Source organism: Entelurus aequoreus, linkage group LG21, assembly GCF_033978785.1.
Source record: "Entelurus aequoreus isolate RoL-2023_Sb linkage group LG21, RoL_Eaeq_v1.1, whole genome shotgun sequence".
In the NCBI taxonomy this organism is placed as follows: Eukaryota; Metazoa; Chordata; class Actinopteri; order Syngnathiformes; family Syngnathidae; genus Entelurus; species Entelurus aequoreus.
This window is the reverse complement of record NC_084751.1, coordinates 1399238-1418205: the sequence shown is the minus strand read 5'-3', so window position 1 is coordinate 1418205 and position 18968 is coordinate 1399238. Positions and strand designations below refer to the sequence as shown.

Genomic DNA, 18968 nt, shown 5'->3' with positions numbered 1-18968 from the left:
GCTGCAGTGACGTCGTCTCACGGTGATTAAAGATAAAATACTTTTTCTTTGTGCATTTCTGCTCGCGATGTTCCCACGTGTGGATCTACAGTAACTAGACACCATTACATTTCCCCACGCTAGGGAATGGCCCGAGGGTCAAAAAGGACTCAGACACATACGTCTTAATCGTGCGTTAAAAAAAAATTAAGAATTTATAGTGAACACGTTGTTGCGTTAACTTTGACAGCCTTAGTCTAATATTTTTTATTCCTGGCCGTCCAAAATGTTGACATTTTGATTCTCTGTCTGTCCATCATCTTTCTGTGCAGTGCAAGCACCGATCCTGCAGCCATGTGTGGAACTGTCAGTTTGCACGTCCTGCTAAATAAAAGGCTAAATGGTGCTTGCAAAACGGTGGTGAGTGTTGACAAATCACATTGCGCGTGCCAATTAATTCTGTTTGCATTTTCACTTCCCAGTATTGAGGGCATTTTAATGTCACATATAACATATGTTTTAATGAAGACAGAGACGCAAAATGGATTGCACGCCTTATATATTCCCGGGCGCGGCGCCGCTGCTGCCCACTGCTCCCCAAGGTGATGGGACAAATGCAGAGGACAAATTTCACCACATCTAGTGTGTGTGTGACAATCATTGGTACTTTAATCTTTAAATTGTGCTCACTTAACCGATGCAATTCACTTTGCACACATTTGGTAGAACAGCTTGGCGTGTGCTTTCAGGTTTGCACGCGTTTTAGTGCATGCAAACTTTTAGTAAATCAGGCCATAAGAGTTCATATTTGAGTGGCCCTTGGGCCCCTCTGTAGTGGAAAAGTTAGGCCCCGCGGTCAAAAAGGTTAAAAAAAACCCTGCGCTAAAGTATATCCAAGTTTAATTTCTCTAGTTCTTATGTGTCAAAGTCAAGGCCCGCAAATTAATTATCCTATGCCCCCGGGATGATATTTGATTAGTATTAGAACCAGCCCGCAGGCCACAGCCGCCTGCTGCTGTTTTGCACTCACCTAATACTCCATCAGTGTTGGCGCTAGGAATTTTCAAAGTAGAGTCCCACTTTTTTGTAACTGTTTTGAAAACAAATTACAAATGTATGCATTATCCTGTTGTATCTCACATTCTATATTGTGTTTTGGAAAAAAGTTGTCCTAAACGTTACTTAATTCATTAAAAAAATAATACAAAAGAAGAAAAACCTTTATGCATACGTTAATTTATTCAGTTATAAACATTAATTCACTTTAGAGATGTCCGATAATATCGGGCTGCCGATATTATCGGCCGATAAATGCTTTAAAATGTAATATCGGAAATTATCGGTATCGGTTTCAAAAAGTAAAATGTATGACTTTTTAAATCGCCGCTGTGTACACGGACGTAGGGAGAAGTAAAGAGCGCCAATAAACCTTAAAGGCACTGCCTTTGCGTGCCGGCCCAATCACATAATATCTACGGCTTTTCATACACACAAGTGAATGCAATGCATACTTGGTCAACAGCCATACAGGTCACACTGAGGGTTGCCGTATAAACAACTTTAACACTGTTACAAATATGTGCCACACTGTGAACCCAAACTAAACAAGAATGACAAACACATTTCGGGAGAACATCCGCACCGTAACACAGCATAAACACAACAGAACAAATACCCAGAACCCCTTGTAGCACTAACTCTTCCGGGACGCTACAATATACACCCCCTGCTAACCCCTACCCCAAACCCCCCCAAACCCCCTCAACCTCTTCATGCTCTCTCAGGGAGCATGTCCTAAATTCCAAGCTGCTGTTTTGAGGCATGTTAAAAAAAATAATGCACTTTGTGACTTCAATAATAAATATGGCAGTGGCAATGTTGGCATTTTTTTTCCATAACTTGAGTTGATCTATTTTGGAAAACCTTGTTACATTGTTTAATGCATCCAGCGGGGCATCACAACAAAATTAGGCATAATAATGTGTTAATTCCACGACTGTATATATCGGTATCGGTTGATATCGGAATCGGTAATTAAAAAGAGTTGGACAATATCGGAATATCGGCAAAAAAGCCATTATCGGACATCTCTAACTCACTTTCTTCTTTCCTTCATGGATCTAAACTTTACCGCTGCCGATATTTTTTTCTGTATTTTTATTGTAATATTTTCAGAATGTGTTTGTTTTATTTTTGGCCGAAGAAAGACAAACAAAACAATCTGAAGTTGTCTTTATTTTTTTGTTTTAATGCCATGATTTTAATAGTCCGGCCCGCGTGTGCACAGATTTCCCTCCATGCGCCCCCTGAGCTAAAATGAGTTTGACACCCCTGCTCTAGTAATATCCCATGAGAAGACCGTAACAAAAATGGCAACTTTTGTATTCTGCAGCTAACGACAGAACTTTACGATTAAGTGATCCATACTTAGGTATCAGTTTCCTAAAATATTTCTTAACATTTTCATTGCAGGCTTATAACCAGTTTATTGAAATGTAGTTCAACTTCATAGGGTCTGCTCAAGGTCAATTAAAAAAAAAAAGATTTTGACCATATGGTCCAATTGTCCTTGCCGCGGTGAGTCTATCAAAAGCAGTTCTTTCAGGGGTCATCACTTTGTAGTTTGAGGCCGTCGGTGACATCATTACATTCCACAGGTCTCTAGGGTATTGTTTTGGAACGTAGGCCGGCACCTTCGATGCACTGGGTATAGTGACGCCATTTTTTTGACTCGACCTGATCATAGTGAGCAATCACTCGCGGTAGGAGTTCTTCTTGACTGGCCATCATAAGATTAATCAAGACATGTCAGGCTTCAAGAGCATGACGTGTCAACCCCAATAGTGAACCTCTGCATCAAGATTGATCGTGATTGATCTGCCTGCATAGCCGGACTATGAAGTAATACAGGGGGCATCCAGAGGGAGGGCAGCAGCAATAAAAGCACAAGGTTGACTCCTTTTTAGGTTGAATTCAGGTTGGCGGCGTAGGTTGTGATTAGGGCAGAGGGCACCAGAGAAATTCTTGAGCCATTCAGACAGGGCAGGCTCCAGCGGTCAGAGAACAGACATGACTATTGTAAGCTGCTATGGGACGCATGGTAAATATTTAGTTTGGACAAGGAGGGGGTCGTAAATTTCGAGAGCCTTAATCCAATCTCTCAGGAGTGTGCCGCTACGAGCAGTCCGAGCGCGGAAGGGGAGAGGGACTTTTACAATTGTCAGCCACTCTTACAAAAATAACCCTCCAACTAACTACTGTACATTGTGTGTTATCTGATTACAAAGTTGGCTGTCGAATGAGTAATTATCGTGTAGCCTACTTCCCATTTGACTAATCTGGATAAGCCCCCCTCTGTCCAATCAAGCTGTTCCGACTCACCGACCGCAAGCTTAACTGTCACCCATCGCCATTCTTGTATGAAATAACTGAAGCGGTCAAGCTTATCCGCATGAGGGTTTGCGAACGTGAAAAGATGGGTGGGCTAAGAAACGGAGGGCCAAGAAGACTTGATCAAATGCAGTCGCACCAATTTGTTGGGGACTTGTAGTTCATAAACAACAATTCAGAATCCAGTGTCTTTTGTATACCTTGAAGGCTTTCAAATGCCACAAAAACGTCACAAATGAAAAGGATTGTGCTGTAACAGTGCTTGACTTCAGCATATTGTGCAAAATATATTGTTGGATTGTCACACAGAGAGTAAAACATTCCTAGTAGTTTACGGTAGTTCTTAAAACCTTGACTGTTGTTCCTTCCGGTATACTGTATAGCAGGGGTGTCCAAACTTTTTCCACTGAGGGCCGTACACTGAAAAATCAAAGCAAGCTGGGGCCATTTTGATATTTTTTATTTTAAAAACCAATACAAAATATGTATAAAAAAGATACATTCAGGCCTCCACTCAGACTTGATCCCGAGGACCCCAAAAGATTTTGGTCAAAAAAAAAAATTACAAATATGTCATTATTTAGTTTTATTATTATTATTATTATTCAAGGTTTAAATCTCTAGATCAACATTAGGTCTATCAGTCAATATAATGCTTTTAAAGATTTAAGTTGTATGCCATTTTTGTCAAGGAAAACTGTGTTTTTTAATAAAAAAAAACCACAAAATATGCAATGTTTTCCCCCAATAAAATTTTAAAGTGGAATATTTTGGATTATATAATAATTGGAGTCTTAAAAGGGTCAATAACTCATAACAAAATTGATTTTAATTCATTATTTTTTTAGCAATGACACTTAAAAAAAAAAAAAAAGTCCCACTAAAATTATTGGGGATCCAAAAGGGTACTGCTCAGTAAAGTTTAAAAAAATGAATCCAACATTTTTTAAAACTTTTACCACAATAGTCTCAAGATCAACTTCAGATCTATCCGTCAATTATAAGTTTTATTGTTGTTTTTGTTTTTTGTTTGTTCGTTTAAGGCCCTTCTTTAAAAAACTTTGTTTTTTAAATGGCAACCAAAAAATATGCAACATTTCCCCCCCAAAATATCTCAAAGTGGAATATTTAATGTCAAGTAAATGGAGCCTTGAATAGGTCAATAATTCATAATGACATTGATTTTGATTCATTATTATTTTTTAAAGAAAGAAACAGCCTGCATGGCAGCTTTGTGTTATTAGAGTAAATAATGCAACATTTTCTTGTTACATTTCACCTGTTTGCTCTTTTATACCACTTTTTATGTTTTTTATTTTTTTTTCATCGTATTTTTAGAATGTGTCGTGGGGCCGTTAAAAAATTACCCGCGGGCCGCAAATGGCCCCCGGGCCGCATTTTGGACACCCCTGCTGTATAGCAGTGATTTTCAAGCACTGTTAGTGTGCCGCGGGAAGTTATGCAACTTCGCCTAATTGGTCCAAAAAATATTTTTTGCAAATTAATAATCATAATGTGCTGTTGTCTAGTGCCTGTGCTGTGTAGAGCTTGGCAGGGTAACCATGCAATACTCCATATCAGTAGGTGGCAGCAGGTAGTTCATTGCTTTGTAGAAGTCGGAACGCGTCGAGGATGGTTTGTCGTGATCCCAATATGCAGAGCACAGCGGGAGACAGCGTGCAGGTAAAAAGGTATGTAACGCTTAAACCAAAAATTAACAGAAGGCAAGTCCCGCTAGGAAAAGGCACTGAAGCATAGGGATGGCTAGGCAAAACAAAAGTAAAACTGAACTGGCTACAAAGTCAACAAAAACAGAATGCTGGACGACAGCAAAAACTTACAGCGTGTGGAGCAAAGACGGCGTCCACAGAGCACATCCGTACATGACGTGACAATCAACAATGTCCCCACAAAGAAGGATAGCGTACGCACAACTTAAATAGTCTTGATTGCGAAAACAAAGCAGGCAATAGCACTCAAAGGAAGGCGAGAAGCTGCTACAGGAGAACACCAACAAAACAGGAAGGGTCACCAAAATAACAGCGCAAGACAGGAACTAAAGCACTACACACAGGAAACAACAAACTCAAAATAAGGCACGACAACCTGTTGGAGTTTCATTTGTTAACCTTTTCTGCTGGTGGTGTGCCTCCGTATTTTTTTAATGAAAAAAATGCTTCATTAGAAAAAAATTGTTTCACAAGGTCCATCATAATTTTTTTTGAAATTTCCTAATGCATTCACTCATGATAATTAATTGTTCAATGAACTGAGAAAATCATCCCATTCCCTGCCTTGCTGCTCTTGCTGCCTTTCTAAAAATGCACCCAGCATTTTCAACAATCATATTTGTATCATCCCATATTGTATTTTTTCACACTTTGTGAAACAAATCAGGGGTGAATAGTTTGTTTACATACCTGATATGAAGTGTTCATTGCATATCCTTGTGTACATCGTATGTTTCCATCGTTCACGACAAATGGCCGCGATCCGAAGCTAAGATTTGGTTTATCGCCTCGTCTATTGCTACATCCAACAGCACAGCAGGTTTCCGGCATTTCCAAGCTCAAATAGCAGCAGATCTAACAAGAAAGCGTGTGTGAGTCGCTGACCGGCAGTGAACTGGTGACCGGCAAGATGGCCGCCAAGCTAATGTCACGTGGCTGATGACGTCAGCTGCAAAGCCTCTATAAGGCACACTGCCGATGAGCGGGTCTAGTCAGGTCTTTTTCCATACAAAAGGCGCACCGGATTATAAGGCGCATTAAAGGAGTCATATTATGAATTTTTTCTAAATGTAAAAGACTTCCTTGTGGTTTACATAACATGTAATGGTGGTTCTTTGGTCAAAATGTTGAAGAGATGATGTTTTACAGATCATCTTCAAGTCGCTTTCTGACAGTCGCTTCAGGATGCGCCGTTTTGTGGGCGGTCTTATTTACGTGGCTCACATTCGACAGCGTCTTCTCCCCGTCATCTTTGTTGTAGCGGTGTAGCGTGCAAGGACGGGAGTGGAAGAAGTGTCAAAAGATGGAGCTAACTGTTTTAATGACATTCACACTTTATTTAAATCAATAACTGAGCAGCATCTCCTCATCTGTGGCTCACTAGTGCAACAACGCCGGACATGTGTCCCGTGAAAAACCAACCGGGACTTTCTAATAACTAAAGTTCCGTGGCTGAATTATGTAAACCCACTACACTGGTAGTTTTTAGCGCTTCCATAGCGAGATATAAGTTAGAACTTTCCACTACTTTATATTAGAAATGGCAACAGCAGAGGATGAATGTCCCATAACAAGAAGAGAGCGAAAAAGAAGAAGCTTATCGACTACGTAATCGGGACAAACTACAGTGGCGGACGTGCGCAAATTTTCAGGACTTACTCAGATCTCAAATACACATCAGCAGGTACCAGAAGGTAAGAAAAGTGGGTTTTGCATTTTACTGTGAAACAAAACGCCAGATAATATGTCTGCTAATGGGTGCCATTTTGGGGTCCTTATACACACACCATAGTAATACTTGTATCTCTGACTACAGTAGCCGTAATGGGCCGACAATCCGTCAAAAGGTGTGGCTTCAAAGTCATATTACAACAATTTGACCAATTTTTGACAGATAATGTTCTTTATTTTCAATGGAACATTTAAAGTTTTGGTGTTGTTTACTGGCATCATATTGCAGTCTACACATATCTCTCATGTGTGACTACCATCTACTGGTCACACTTATCATTACACCATGTACCAAATAAAATTGCTTCATGGTCGGTAAGCACAACCAGAATTATTCCGTACATTAGGCGAGTTTTGAGAAATTTTAATGATTTTAAGTGCGCCTTATAGTCCGAAAAATACGATAATACGAAAGGAACGGAATGTCTACCACAAAATCAACCATTTTTGTAAGAACACGCACCTCCTACGCACACATTGCAATCATATCGCTGCATGTCGTTTTTACAAATACACCCAAAGTACTTACCACATACTGTGTCACTGCAATACAAAAGTATAAGTTCAGCTCCATGAGAAATATCCCCCACCTAAACAGTTTATTTCCCCTTAATCGTTATTTCCATGAGCCCTGAAGGTCAATTCTGAGTGTACACTAGTAATAAAACAGACATTTTCTATTTAAAAAAAAATCTATGTACCGATAAATGTTTTTTGATCAGAGATGGAGGAGATACATCCTATAGTTAATCAAAGAAGTCTTTCTTGGCTGCAGTGAGGACGAGAAAGTCTAACAGTGCCAAAATCAACGAGTGACTTCAACGGTCTTAAAAGAATGGAATGTGCAAGTGATCACTAATCGCATAATAATAGTGGAAAACGGAAAGAGGGAAATTTTAATTGGGGTCTTTCATCAACTTTCATGTATCTCAACCATTGACATGCCAGGTAATCCACTTACATAACTGATTTTCTTCAGCTTTTAACACTGGGATGTTTCGTCTACGCCAGACATAACAAATCTAAACAAGGGTAGAAGGAACTGTCATGAAATTTGGACAGACGTCCATGGTGCCCCAATGATTAATCCTAATGACTTCGGGGCTTGATCTTTGACTTTTCCCTCTCGGGGGGAGCAGCAGGTGACTTATCCGGAGATTGAACATCTGCTACATGAACCGGTCCATGTTCTTGGTATGAATCCCAGATGATGTTAAGACTTTATTCCTGCACCTCTATGATCGTTTCTAAAATAACATTTGGATGGTAAATTATGAGGTTCAATAAAGAACTGTCACATTATTAACCGTACCCACTCGGCATCCATTGCACCCGGTAACCCAAGGGTGGGTCCCCACATCTGCGGTCCCTCCCAAGGTTTGTCATTGTTCCCATTATGTGGAGTTTTTTTCTTGCCCAGATGTGTGTTTATATCCGAGGATGTAGTTGTTGTTTGTGACACCCTTTGAGGCACTTGTGAATAAGGGCTGTATAGAAAAATGTTGATTGATTGTTTTTCAGACATGGACATTAGGACATTTTTATTAGATCAAGGCTGTTGTTGACGAATAACTTTCCTGCATGCCAGAACGCAATCAAATATCTAAAATGATAGCCCTCACATTAGTGACATGTTGCCATGACAAAATTGTAAGCTAAATGGTCCGATCCTTCAAAACATGCACCAATACTATGTTGCCTGTACTATTATATTTGTGACAAATACGTCACATAGTGGTTCCCAAAAAGTCAAATTAACTTCAAATGATTATCTGTTTTTACTTCTTTGCGGGACTTATTGACTAATCAACCATAAGTTATTGACCATTTGACTAATAATTAGAAAACTTTTAGGATAGATATCTGTATTACATGTATGCTAGCATTTATAGCATTTTGAGCGCAACCCATAGGAGGTGCCACCAATTAGGATTATTAAATGTTGTGCATTGGTCTACAGCAGACCTGGGCAAATTAAGGCGTTGCTTTTCAATCTGGCCCGCCGGACATTCCCAAATAATATTTTTATATCTTTAAGATCGAAACTGTAGCTGCCATTATGATGTGCAGCGATGTTGTCAAATGACCGTAAGTCTTGAACTATACAAAGTATTTCAATGTTTGTAATCTGCGCTTTTGCATGATATACTAGTTACTATGGTAATCTAATTAGTTACTATGGTCATCTAAGTCACAGCAGCTCAGACGAGGCACCAAGCAGTGTGGGTGGGGAGCGTTTCCACAGAGTGTCAGCCTGAAATGCGGGTGTCAGGGACAGACGAGGAAGGAGATTTTTACAACAAAGTTCTAAAGCTTAGTGATATATCAGATGTATCAGATAGTAGGTGGGGTTTTTTTTACCCTTCGCGTTCATATTCTGCTGTATTTGTTGCATTTTGCTTGATCGTAAAATATGTGGACGAAGAGGGGGTGTGACGTTCAAATGTTGTCAATATTCAGTGTTTTATTGTTCATAGTTAATATTGTAAATCCCACATTATTTATTTTCATGTACATTCTGGGTGTCTCATTCAGTAAAACATTTTTTAATTCCATTCCGTTTTTTAAGGAGGTCTGTCATAACGTTTTTAGCATTCAATCAGACATTATTGCGAGGTTTTGTATTAGTGTTCCTAAAAATCTGATATTCCGGCCCCCAGACACATTTTTTTCTCAAAATGTGGCCCCCCGAGTCAAAATAAAAACTTAGTGATATATCAGATAGTAGGTGGGTTTTTTTTACTCTTCGCGTTCATATTTCACTGTTTGTTGCATTTTTGTTGCATTTAGCGTGATCGTAACATATGTGGATGGAGAGGGGGTGTGACGTTCAAATGTTGTCAATATTCAGTGTTTTATTGTTCATAGTTAATATTGTAAATTCCACATTCTTTATTTTCACGTACATTCTGGGTGTCTCATTCAGTAAAACATTTTTTAATTCCATTCCGTTTTTTAAGGAGGTCTGTCATAACGTTTTTAGCATTCAATCAGACATTATTGCGAGGTTTTGTATTAGTGTTCCTAAAAATCTGATATTCCGGCCCCCAGACACATTTTTTTCTCAAAATGTGGCCCCCCGAGTCAAAATAAAAACTTAGTGATATATCAGATAGTAGGTGGGTTTTTTTTACTCTTCGCGTTCATATTTCACTGTTTGTTGCATTTTTGTTGCATTTAGCGTGATCGTAACATATGTGGATGGAGAGGGGGTGTGACGTTCAAATGTTGTCAATATTCAGTGTTTTATTGTTCATAGTTAATATTGTAAATTCCACATTCTTTATTTTCATGTACATTCTGGGTGTCTCATTCAGGAAAACATTTTTTAATTCCATTCCGTTTTTTAAGGCGGTCTGTCATAACGTTTTTAGCATTCAATCAGACATTATTGTGAGGTTTTGTATTAGTGTTCCTAAAAATCTGATATTCCGGCCCCCAGACACATTTTTTTCTCAAAATGTGGCCCCCCGAGTCAAAATAAAAACTTAGTGATATATCCCTTTGCGTTCATATTTCGCTGTTTGTTGCATTTTTGTTGGTTTCACTCGATTGTAAAATATGTGGATGGAGAGGGGGTGTGACGTTCATATGTTGTCAATATTCAGTGTTTTATCCTTCATAGTTAATATTGTAAATTACACATTCTTTATTTTCATGTACCGGTGCATTCTGGGTGTCTCAGTCAGTAAACATTTTTTAAATTACATTCCATTTAAGGCGGACTGTCATAACGTTTTTAGCATTCAATCACACATTGTGAGGTTTTGTATTAGTGTTCCTAAAAATCAGATATTCCGGCCCCAGACACATTTTTTTCCTCTAAATTTGGCCCCCCGAGTCAAAATAAAAACTTAGTGATATATCAGATAGTAGGTGGGGTTTTTTTACCCTTCACGTTCATATTTCGCTGTTTGTTGCATTCTTGTTGGTTTCACATGATTGTAAAACATGTCGATCGAGGGGGTGTGACGTTCATATGGTGTCAATATTCAGTGTTTTATCGTTCATAGTTAATATTGTAAATTACACATTTTTTATTTTCATGTACATTCTGGGTGTCTCATTCAGTAAAAAAAATTAAAATTACATTCCTTTTAAGGCGGTCTGTCATAACGTTTTTAGCATTCAATCAGACATTATTGTGAGGTTTTGTATTAGTGTTCCTAAAAATCTGATATTCCGGCCCCCAGACACATTTTTTTCTCAAAATGTGGCCCCCCGAGTCAAAATAAAAACTTAGTGATATATCCCTTTGCGTTCATATTACGCTGTTTGTTGCATTTTTGTTGGTTTCACTTGATTGTAAAATATGTGGATGGAGAGGGGGTGTGACGTTCACATGTTGTCAATATTCAGTGTTTTATCGCTCATAGTTAATATTGTAAATTACACATTCTTTATTTTCATGTACATTCTGGGTGTCTCATTCAGTAAAAAAATTTAAAATTCCATTCCATTTAAGGCGGTCTGTCATAACGTTTTTAGCATTCAATCAGACATTATTGTGAAGTTTTGTATTAGTGTTCCTAAAAATCTGATATTCCGGCCCCAGACACATTTTTTTCTCTAAATTTGGCCATATGGTCCAATTGTCAAAATAAAGTCAAAATGATTGCCCAGGCCTGGTATACAGAGTGCATTCTTGTATTCCCAAGTTTTGACTTGCTGAACCCTGACATTTCTGACCAGATGACCTTTAGTAAGTAAACAAACATCAAATGTTTACAAGCGCACAAAGCACAGGTGGCTGGTATGCGTTGTGTTTTAAGACTCACGCTCATGTTCCTGTCCCAGATCTGGATGGTGCCATCTTGGCAGCCGGCGGCGATGAGCTTTCCGTCGCGGCTGTAGGTGCAGCACGTGGGGATGACCTTTTTCCCTTGGAAGGAGCGCGGCTTGAACACGGACTTGTGTTTTTTCTCAGAGGTTACATCCCACGTGCGTACGGTTCTGCAAAAAAAAAGAAGAAATAGCGGGAATGTCATTGATCTTCAACAACAACCGCATGAATTAGTCCTAAAGAAGATGTCCATCCAAACAAATGTGGTCAGGAAAGCCATCCCTTCAACAATAACTCCCGATCCTAAAGAGATAGAGTGAGCACTTTCCCGTGAACATGTGTTTACGATAGCTAAATCTAATGAGTTGTTAGGGGGCAAACAGCATCAGCCTCACATATTCCTCAGTGAAACCTGATTCTTTTGTACATCTGCTCAGCACACTACACAGAACGGATTTAGTCCTGGTTTTAGGACTGACACAACAATAAGTAAGTCATTCTTTAATTAACTATCATTGAGAGCACTGCTTGTCTTGGCTTCAACCAACAGAGGATGTCTGAAGTTTGTGGCCTGCAGAACAAAAACCTCTGCTATGACAGAAATAGGAGTTCAGAACAGCTACAGATTATGTCATATGCATTTCTACTGAATATGAAAACTAATTAAGAAAATAAATAACATGAAGTTACCTGGTGGTAATGCCCAGATTCACTCACATCTGGGGCAACAACAATTAATTCATTAAATCGATTAATTAGATTAGAAAGAAGCTTTGATTTGTATTCGGCTGTCTCAATTCATCGTTTGAGTGTAACTAATACAATTTTAATTAAAAAAGAGCAGTGGTGTGTGGCGCAAATTTTGTATATTTTTTTTAATCAATGCAAAGGAGAGTTTTTATTATTTTATTTAATGCACATATGTTAAAAGTGCAATTGTAATGATGATGATGCACTTGTATGAGACAAAAACAATGAAGATTATTGCAAACAGAAAAATATTAGTTTATTTTGAATAATCGTAGAAACTAACCAACAGATTACTCTACTACTAAAATAACTAATAGCGTCAGTCCTACTCACACCTAAATGACCATCCATCCATCCATTTTCTACCGCTTGTCCCGTTCGGGGTCGCGGGGGGTGCTGGAGCCTATCTCAGCTGCATTAGGGCGGAAGGCAGGGTACACCCTGGACAAGTCGCCACCTCATCACAGGGCCAACACAGATAGACAACATTCACACTCACATTCACACACAAGGGCCAATTTAGTGTTGCCAATCAACCTATCCCCAGGTGCATGTTTTTGGCGGTGGGAGGAAGCCGGAGTACCCGGAGGAAACCCACGCAGTCACGGGGAGAACATACAAACTCCACACAGAAAGATCCCGAGCCTGGGATTGAACCCAGGACCTTCGTATTGTGAGGCACATGCACTAACCCCTGTGCCACCGTGCTGCCCCCAGACCTAAATGATATTCCTATAAACAATAACCTGGGAAGCAAATTAAGCACCGATCTAGAAAATAAGAATGCAAAACAAACAACAATTTTACAAATGTCAATTCTCCCCTACGAGTAAAAAGTATCAACAAAAACTTTGTGAAAATGAGCCATATAGCCTTTAAAAGAAAATGATATGATACTGTGAATGTAGACAGCAAACTGCAAATATAAGTTTACGTTAAAAACATGGTGGAACATTTGACCTTGTTGGCATAACATGTCATTGTAAGGATTTCAGAAAAAGATGCGCTCTACCTGACATGTTCCTTTCATAATAATGCAAGCTGCAGTGGCTGGACAACGTGATGTCATCTCAAGTCCACATTTGGTCTACTGAAAGACTGAACAGCACACCCAATGTGCCCGCGACCCACTGCCTGCTTTAGTGAACGCGGTGAACTCCAGGCCATAAGGTCAGCCGGGGAGTGTAAACGCACACAGTCGAGGCTGCTACTAACAGCCAGGCAAGAATTCCTCCACTGCCGGCTACAAAGTTTCTCTCTCTCTCTCACACACACACACACACGCTCAGCAGTGTTTGGACAAAGTCTAACAATGTGACACAAATGCCAGCTCAAGAAATATAGCTTGAGTAAGAGCTGGCAGGGGTCAAATAAAACTCTGTTTGATACATCATTGGCTTTAAATCAACACAAAGCCAAAAAGAGTGGAGCGCAGACCTCCACCAAGGCTGAACAATCCTCAACATATTCTTCTGATTTGTTTAATTGAAACATACTGTATGGAGTGTCAGGTGACTGTTACACTCCAGTCCTACAGATGGCACAACAAAGCCGAAAAAAAATCTTACTGTTGTAGCTAATCCATTAAACAAACACAAGCTCTGGGTGGGTCCAATTCGGTTTGCGGCTCTAGGTTTTCCATTTTAAATAGTACCGAAAGAAAGTGAGAAAACCACGCCGTGTCAAACATCCATGTAGCGAGACATGTCATAATCCCACATGACAGTTTTGACTATTTTCCTGTGTTCTGTATCAGTTCCTGTGTTAGTGCTCTTATATTGGTTCTACTTCCTGTTGGATTCCTTGTTTTGCTGCACCGTCACTTTTTGTTGTTTCCTGCCAGAACACCTGTTTTCCATTAGTTAATGTAGCCTATTTAGCTTTACCTTCTTACCAGTGCTGGTTCATTGTGCTTTGTACTTCAGCAAGTGTTTGGCTTCTGTGAACGTCTATGATGCTGCACTAGATTTGTTTTGCACTACCTGTGTTTTCCCATAAGTTAACAGACTTCTCGCCTGCACATTCCCTTTCTTGCTCTGCCTAAGCAGAGAAGCCCGGACTTCCCTCTCCCCATTTACTTAGTCCAGCTCTTCCTGGGGGATCCCGAGGCGTTCCCAGCTGGGAGACAGTCTCTACACCGTGTCCTGGGTCTTCCCCGTGGTCTGCTACCGGTCAGGACGCGTCCTAAACGCCTCTCCAGGGAGGCGTTACGGGGTCATTCTGACCAGATGCCCGGACCTCATCTGGCTCCTCTTGATGGGGAGGAGCAGCGGCTTTACTCTGAGCTCCTCACCCTATCTCGAAGGGAGAGCCCCGCCACCCGACAGAGGAAACTAATTTTGGCCGCTTGTACCCGTAATCTTGTCCTTTCGGTCATAACCCAAAGCTCATGACCATAGGCCAAGGACGTAAGCTTTTGGCTTAGCTCTTTCTTCCCCACAACGGACCGATACAGGGTCCACATCACTGCAGACGCATCTCATGATCCACTCTTCCCTCACTCGTGAACAAGACCTGGAGTTACGTTAACTCCTCCACTTGGGGCAGGATCTCCTCCCCGACCCAAAGATGGCACTCCACCCTTTTCCGGGCGAAAACCATGGACTCTAACTTGGAAGTGCTGATTTTCATCCCAGTCGCGTCACACTCAGCTGCAAACCGATTCAGTGAGAGCTGAAGATTCTGGTCAGATGAAGCCAGCAGGACCACATCATCGGCAAAAATCAGAGACTGAATCCTGCAGCCATCAAACCAGATCCCCTCAACACCCTGACTGCGCTTAGAAATTCTATCCATAAAAGTTTTAAACATAATCAATGACAAAGGGCAGCCCTGGTGGAGACCAACCCTCACTGGAAAAGGGTCCGACTTAGTGCTGGCAATGCGGTCCAAGCTCTGACATTGATCACACAGGGAGCGGACTGCCACAATCAGGCGGTACAATACCCCATACTCTCTGAGCACACTCCACAGAACTTCCAGAGGGACACGGTCGAATGCCCTCTCCAAGTCCACAAAACATATGTAGACTGGTTGGGCAAACTACCACGCACCCTCAAGGATCCTGCCGAGAGTATAGACTTGGTCCAGAGTTCCACGACCAGGACAAAGACCATACTGCTACTCCTGAATCCGAGGTTCGACTATCTGACGTAGCCTCCTCTCCAGTACAACTGAATAGACCTTACTGGGAAGGCTGAGGAGTGTGATCCTACGATAATCGGAACACACCCTCCAGTTCCCCTTTTTAAATAGTGGAACCACCACCAGTCTGCCAATCCAGAGGCAACACCCCCAATGTCCAATGCTGCAGAGTCTTGTCATCCACGATTTCCCCACAGCATCAAGAGCCATATAATAAAAATCCATTTAATATCACTTTTCTGCAGAACGGCACTTTGTTGTAGAAATCTGCTATCGGGTTTCTCAAGGACATTCACGTCTCAGGATGGCTGCTGTAGACAAACCTCACCCACCCTGCTTCTTGCCTGGTCTCCTTGCAGCTGCTATGACGTAGGTTACCGTAATACCCCGTATCTTACTCGAAAGAGCAGATTCCAACCATTGGAATACTCTATATAGTTCAAAACTTACGGTAATTTGAAAAATGCACTGCACATCATATTGGCAGCTACAGCTTTGATGGTAAAGGTTTAAAAAAATAATTTGAAAATGTCCGTTGGACCGGGTTGAAAAGCTTAACTGGCTGCACACAGCCCCCTGGCCGTAATTTGCTCATGGCTGGCCAAGTAGGTACCATACACCTTAAGAGTACACCCTGTTCCACATTAAATCTCACCTTGTAATTCAAAGGAAGCCTTAAACTCATTTTAAAAGAAAGTAGTTTGTTTTTGGAAGTCCAAATCAACTGTGGTAAAAAAGCCAGTGAAAACATTCTGGGGAAATAACCACGTTTCTTATCCCTGCAACCTTGTTTTCCATTCAGTCAGCAGTCCCCGGCCACCCCCAGCCCACCCTACACAAAAGCTTCAGACACACAGCAGTGAATGTAATAAAATGAGGACCATACATCTCCAGTCATGCGTGGGCACTTTATGAAGTAGCCCAGTGGTTCACACATCAACCGAGGAGAGACAACCCCACCCCATTGGCCCCCGAGATTGTATCTGTCCATTAGGTTAAAGGCCCAGCGGGAGGTGATTGTACTGTAGGATCGCTTTCCTTGATGTGGAGATAAGGACGTGAGAGGTGTACAGGTTGTGTGGGGTTATTTAATGGTCAAGTTCTGGTAGAAGTGACTGGGTATGCTGGCGGGGGCTGTGTTTTGGAAAAGGAGGATTAGGAGGAATACTGAGGATGGTCTATCCTCCGTCATAACTGAACAAGATAAAGTGGGGATTCAACAGAGGGATTTGGGAGGGGACTCGTAAAGAAATATCAATTTACACATTTATGTGGCTTGAATTGGACAAAAAGTGTCCCTTGACACATGGTATGTATCAATCAATCAATCAATGTTTATTTATATAGCCCTAAATCACAAGTGTCTCAAAGGGCTGTGTATGTTCCTGTGCCGGACATGGAAGGGTAGCCGTGTAAGGCAGGTGACAGTCGGAAAAGCACTGGACTGTGGATAAACCTGAGGCGTCAAACTGAACCAGTGCAACATGCTGCCACACATTTTTGTGGTGTCAATCCTCAGGTTTTATCAATGTCAGTTGAAATCATTTCAATTTATTCGTGGACATTAAGAGAACTATCTTAGCTGTCTCCTTGTCCAGATGTGCTAGAAAGGAACAACTATTTTTTCTACATTTAAACACTTCCTTGTAGTCTACATCATATGTAATGGTGGTTCTTTGGTCAAAATGTTGCATCAATTAGGTTTTACAGATCATCTTGAAGCCGCTTTCTGACCGTCTCTTCAGAATGTGCCGTTTTGTTCTGTTGGTGGTCTTATTTACTCAGTTTCACTTCAACCATGTCTTCTCCCTCTCATCCATGTTGTAGTGTTTAGCGCTTCCATATGGAGTCGACTGACAGATATAGGTTTGAACTATACACTACTTTGTATTAAAAATGGCAACAGACCCCAGAAGGGACAAGCGGTAGAAAATGAACAGCAGAAGATGCATGTGCATATACGAGCCAGTTTCCCTCATACATAAAAACAGGTACCAATAGGTAAGAAAAGTTGACTTTGCATAATAGGTCCCCTTTGAGTTGTATTGATGTAATGAAACAAGTTCTACCTCTCATCTGTTTTCAAGACAAACAGCCCGTTCCTCGAAAGGAAAAGCCTGTATGTGTTAATCACAACTGCACATCCAAATCCAGCTGTGGCCTTGTAAGAGGGGAATCCATGGAACATTTTTCCAATCATGTGTGTGTATGAATGTGTGCACGCGTATGTCAGGAAACGCGACATGTGGATGCAATTAGCAAATGGCTGTCCATCCTGCTTCACTTACAATAGGAGCAACAAGTGTATGTTCACCTGGCGCACCACGTATATAGGCAAACTTACCTTTTAAAATGATGTGACAGTAATATGTGTCCCTAGTTTATAGGCACCAAAAGTGAGAACAATCTATAATCTCCCTCACTTGCTTGCTCCAAAGAGAAGAGTCGCTTTAACAGTCAGTTTGAAAATCCCGTATTTTCAAGACGTTAGTTAAAACTTTCTTTGTCATTAACTTGATACCACCTCTGACCCGTCCCAAGCTAGATGAGACCGACCTTTATATAGTATATAAGGGTGTAACGGTACGTGTATTTGTATTGAACCGTTTTGGTACGAGGGGGTTCGGTTCGGAACGGAGGTGCACCGAACGAGTTTCCACACGGACATATTAAGTAGCGTACCGCACTTTGTGTAAACAATGCACAACGAGGCACAACACACGGCATGCTAGCAACGACCGGGCTACTACAACATGCAAAAACCAAAGCTGGAAGACCCTCCTGCCTCGTTAAGATCTCCCGTTTGGGAACATTTCGGCTTCGCGGTGTGATACAACAATGGATAACATCGCTTCAACGACGAGAAAGACGAGCGTCGTGCAAACACCGCATTCAAGCAGCCTCTCCTCGGCGAGTCAGACTTGGCTAAAGCAATAACAAATGCCGTTGGTGTTTTTATAGCAGCAGATTTAAGACCATATTGCATTAAAAACTAGATTTTGACCCACTTCTATGGTGGAAGAACAATGAGCCCATATATCCTCTTACTGCCAAGTTAGCCAGGCACTACCTCGCCATACCTGCTACCTCCGTGTCCAACAAAAGGCTATTTTCCACAGCTGAAGACATTTTAACTGCAAGCAGGTCTGCTCTTTCTGCAGACAATGTGGATAAACTGATTTTTCTGGCAAAAAACATGACAATTGAGTGAAAGTCACCAGGGTTAAAGGCTGGGGGGGAAAAGAAAAGTTAATCTGAGGCTGAGTTGACTTGAAACTGTTTAATGTTGCACTTTTTATATGTAGAAGAAAAGTTTTGTCATTGTATTTAATCTGAACTTGAAGCAGTTTAATGTTGCACTTTATATGTGGAAATGTTGCACATTATATGTAGAAAGGTTTTGTTAAGAAACCAATTCTGAGCCTTATCTTATTTAGTTTTTACTTTATATATGTTGACTG

The 18968-nt window shown here is 40.9% G+C and overlaps 1 protein-coding gene across 2 annotated transcripts in view; it reads right to left on the bottom strand.

Annotated features, from left to right (window-relative positions):
* LOC133638829 (WD repeat-containing protein 70) overlaps positions 1-18968 on the bottom strand; it is a 99745-nt gene that overhangs the window by 53805 nt on the left and 26972 nt on the right. For both annotated transcript variants that reach the window (XR_009823691.1, XM_062031812.1), the window contains exon 10: positions 11609-11783. Coding sequence is in view for 1 of the 2 variants with exons in the window: in XM_062031812.1 (XP_061887796.1) it covers positions 11609-11783 (175 nt within the window). In the remaining variant the exon portion in view is untranslated. The remainder of the gene's footprint in view (positions 1-11608; positions 11784-18968) is intronic.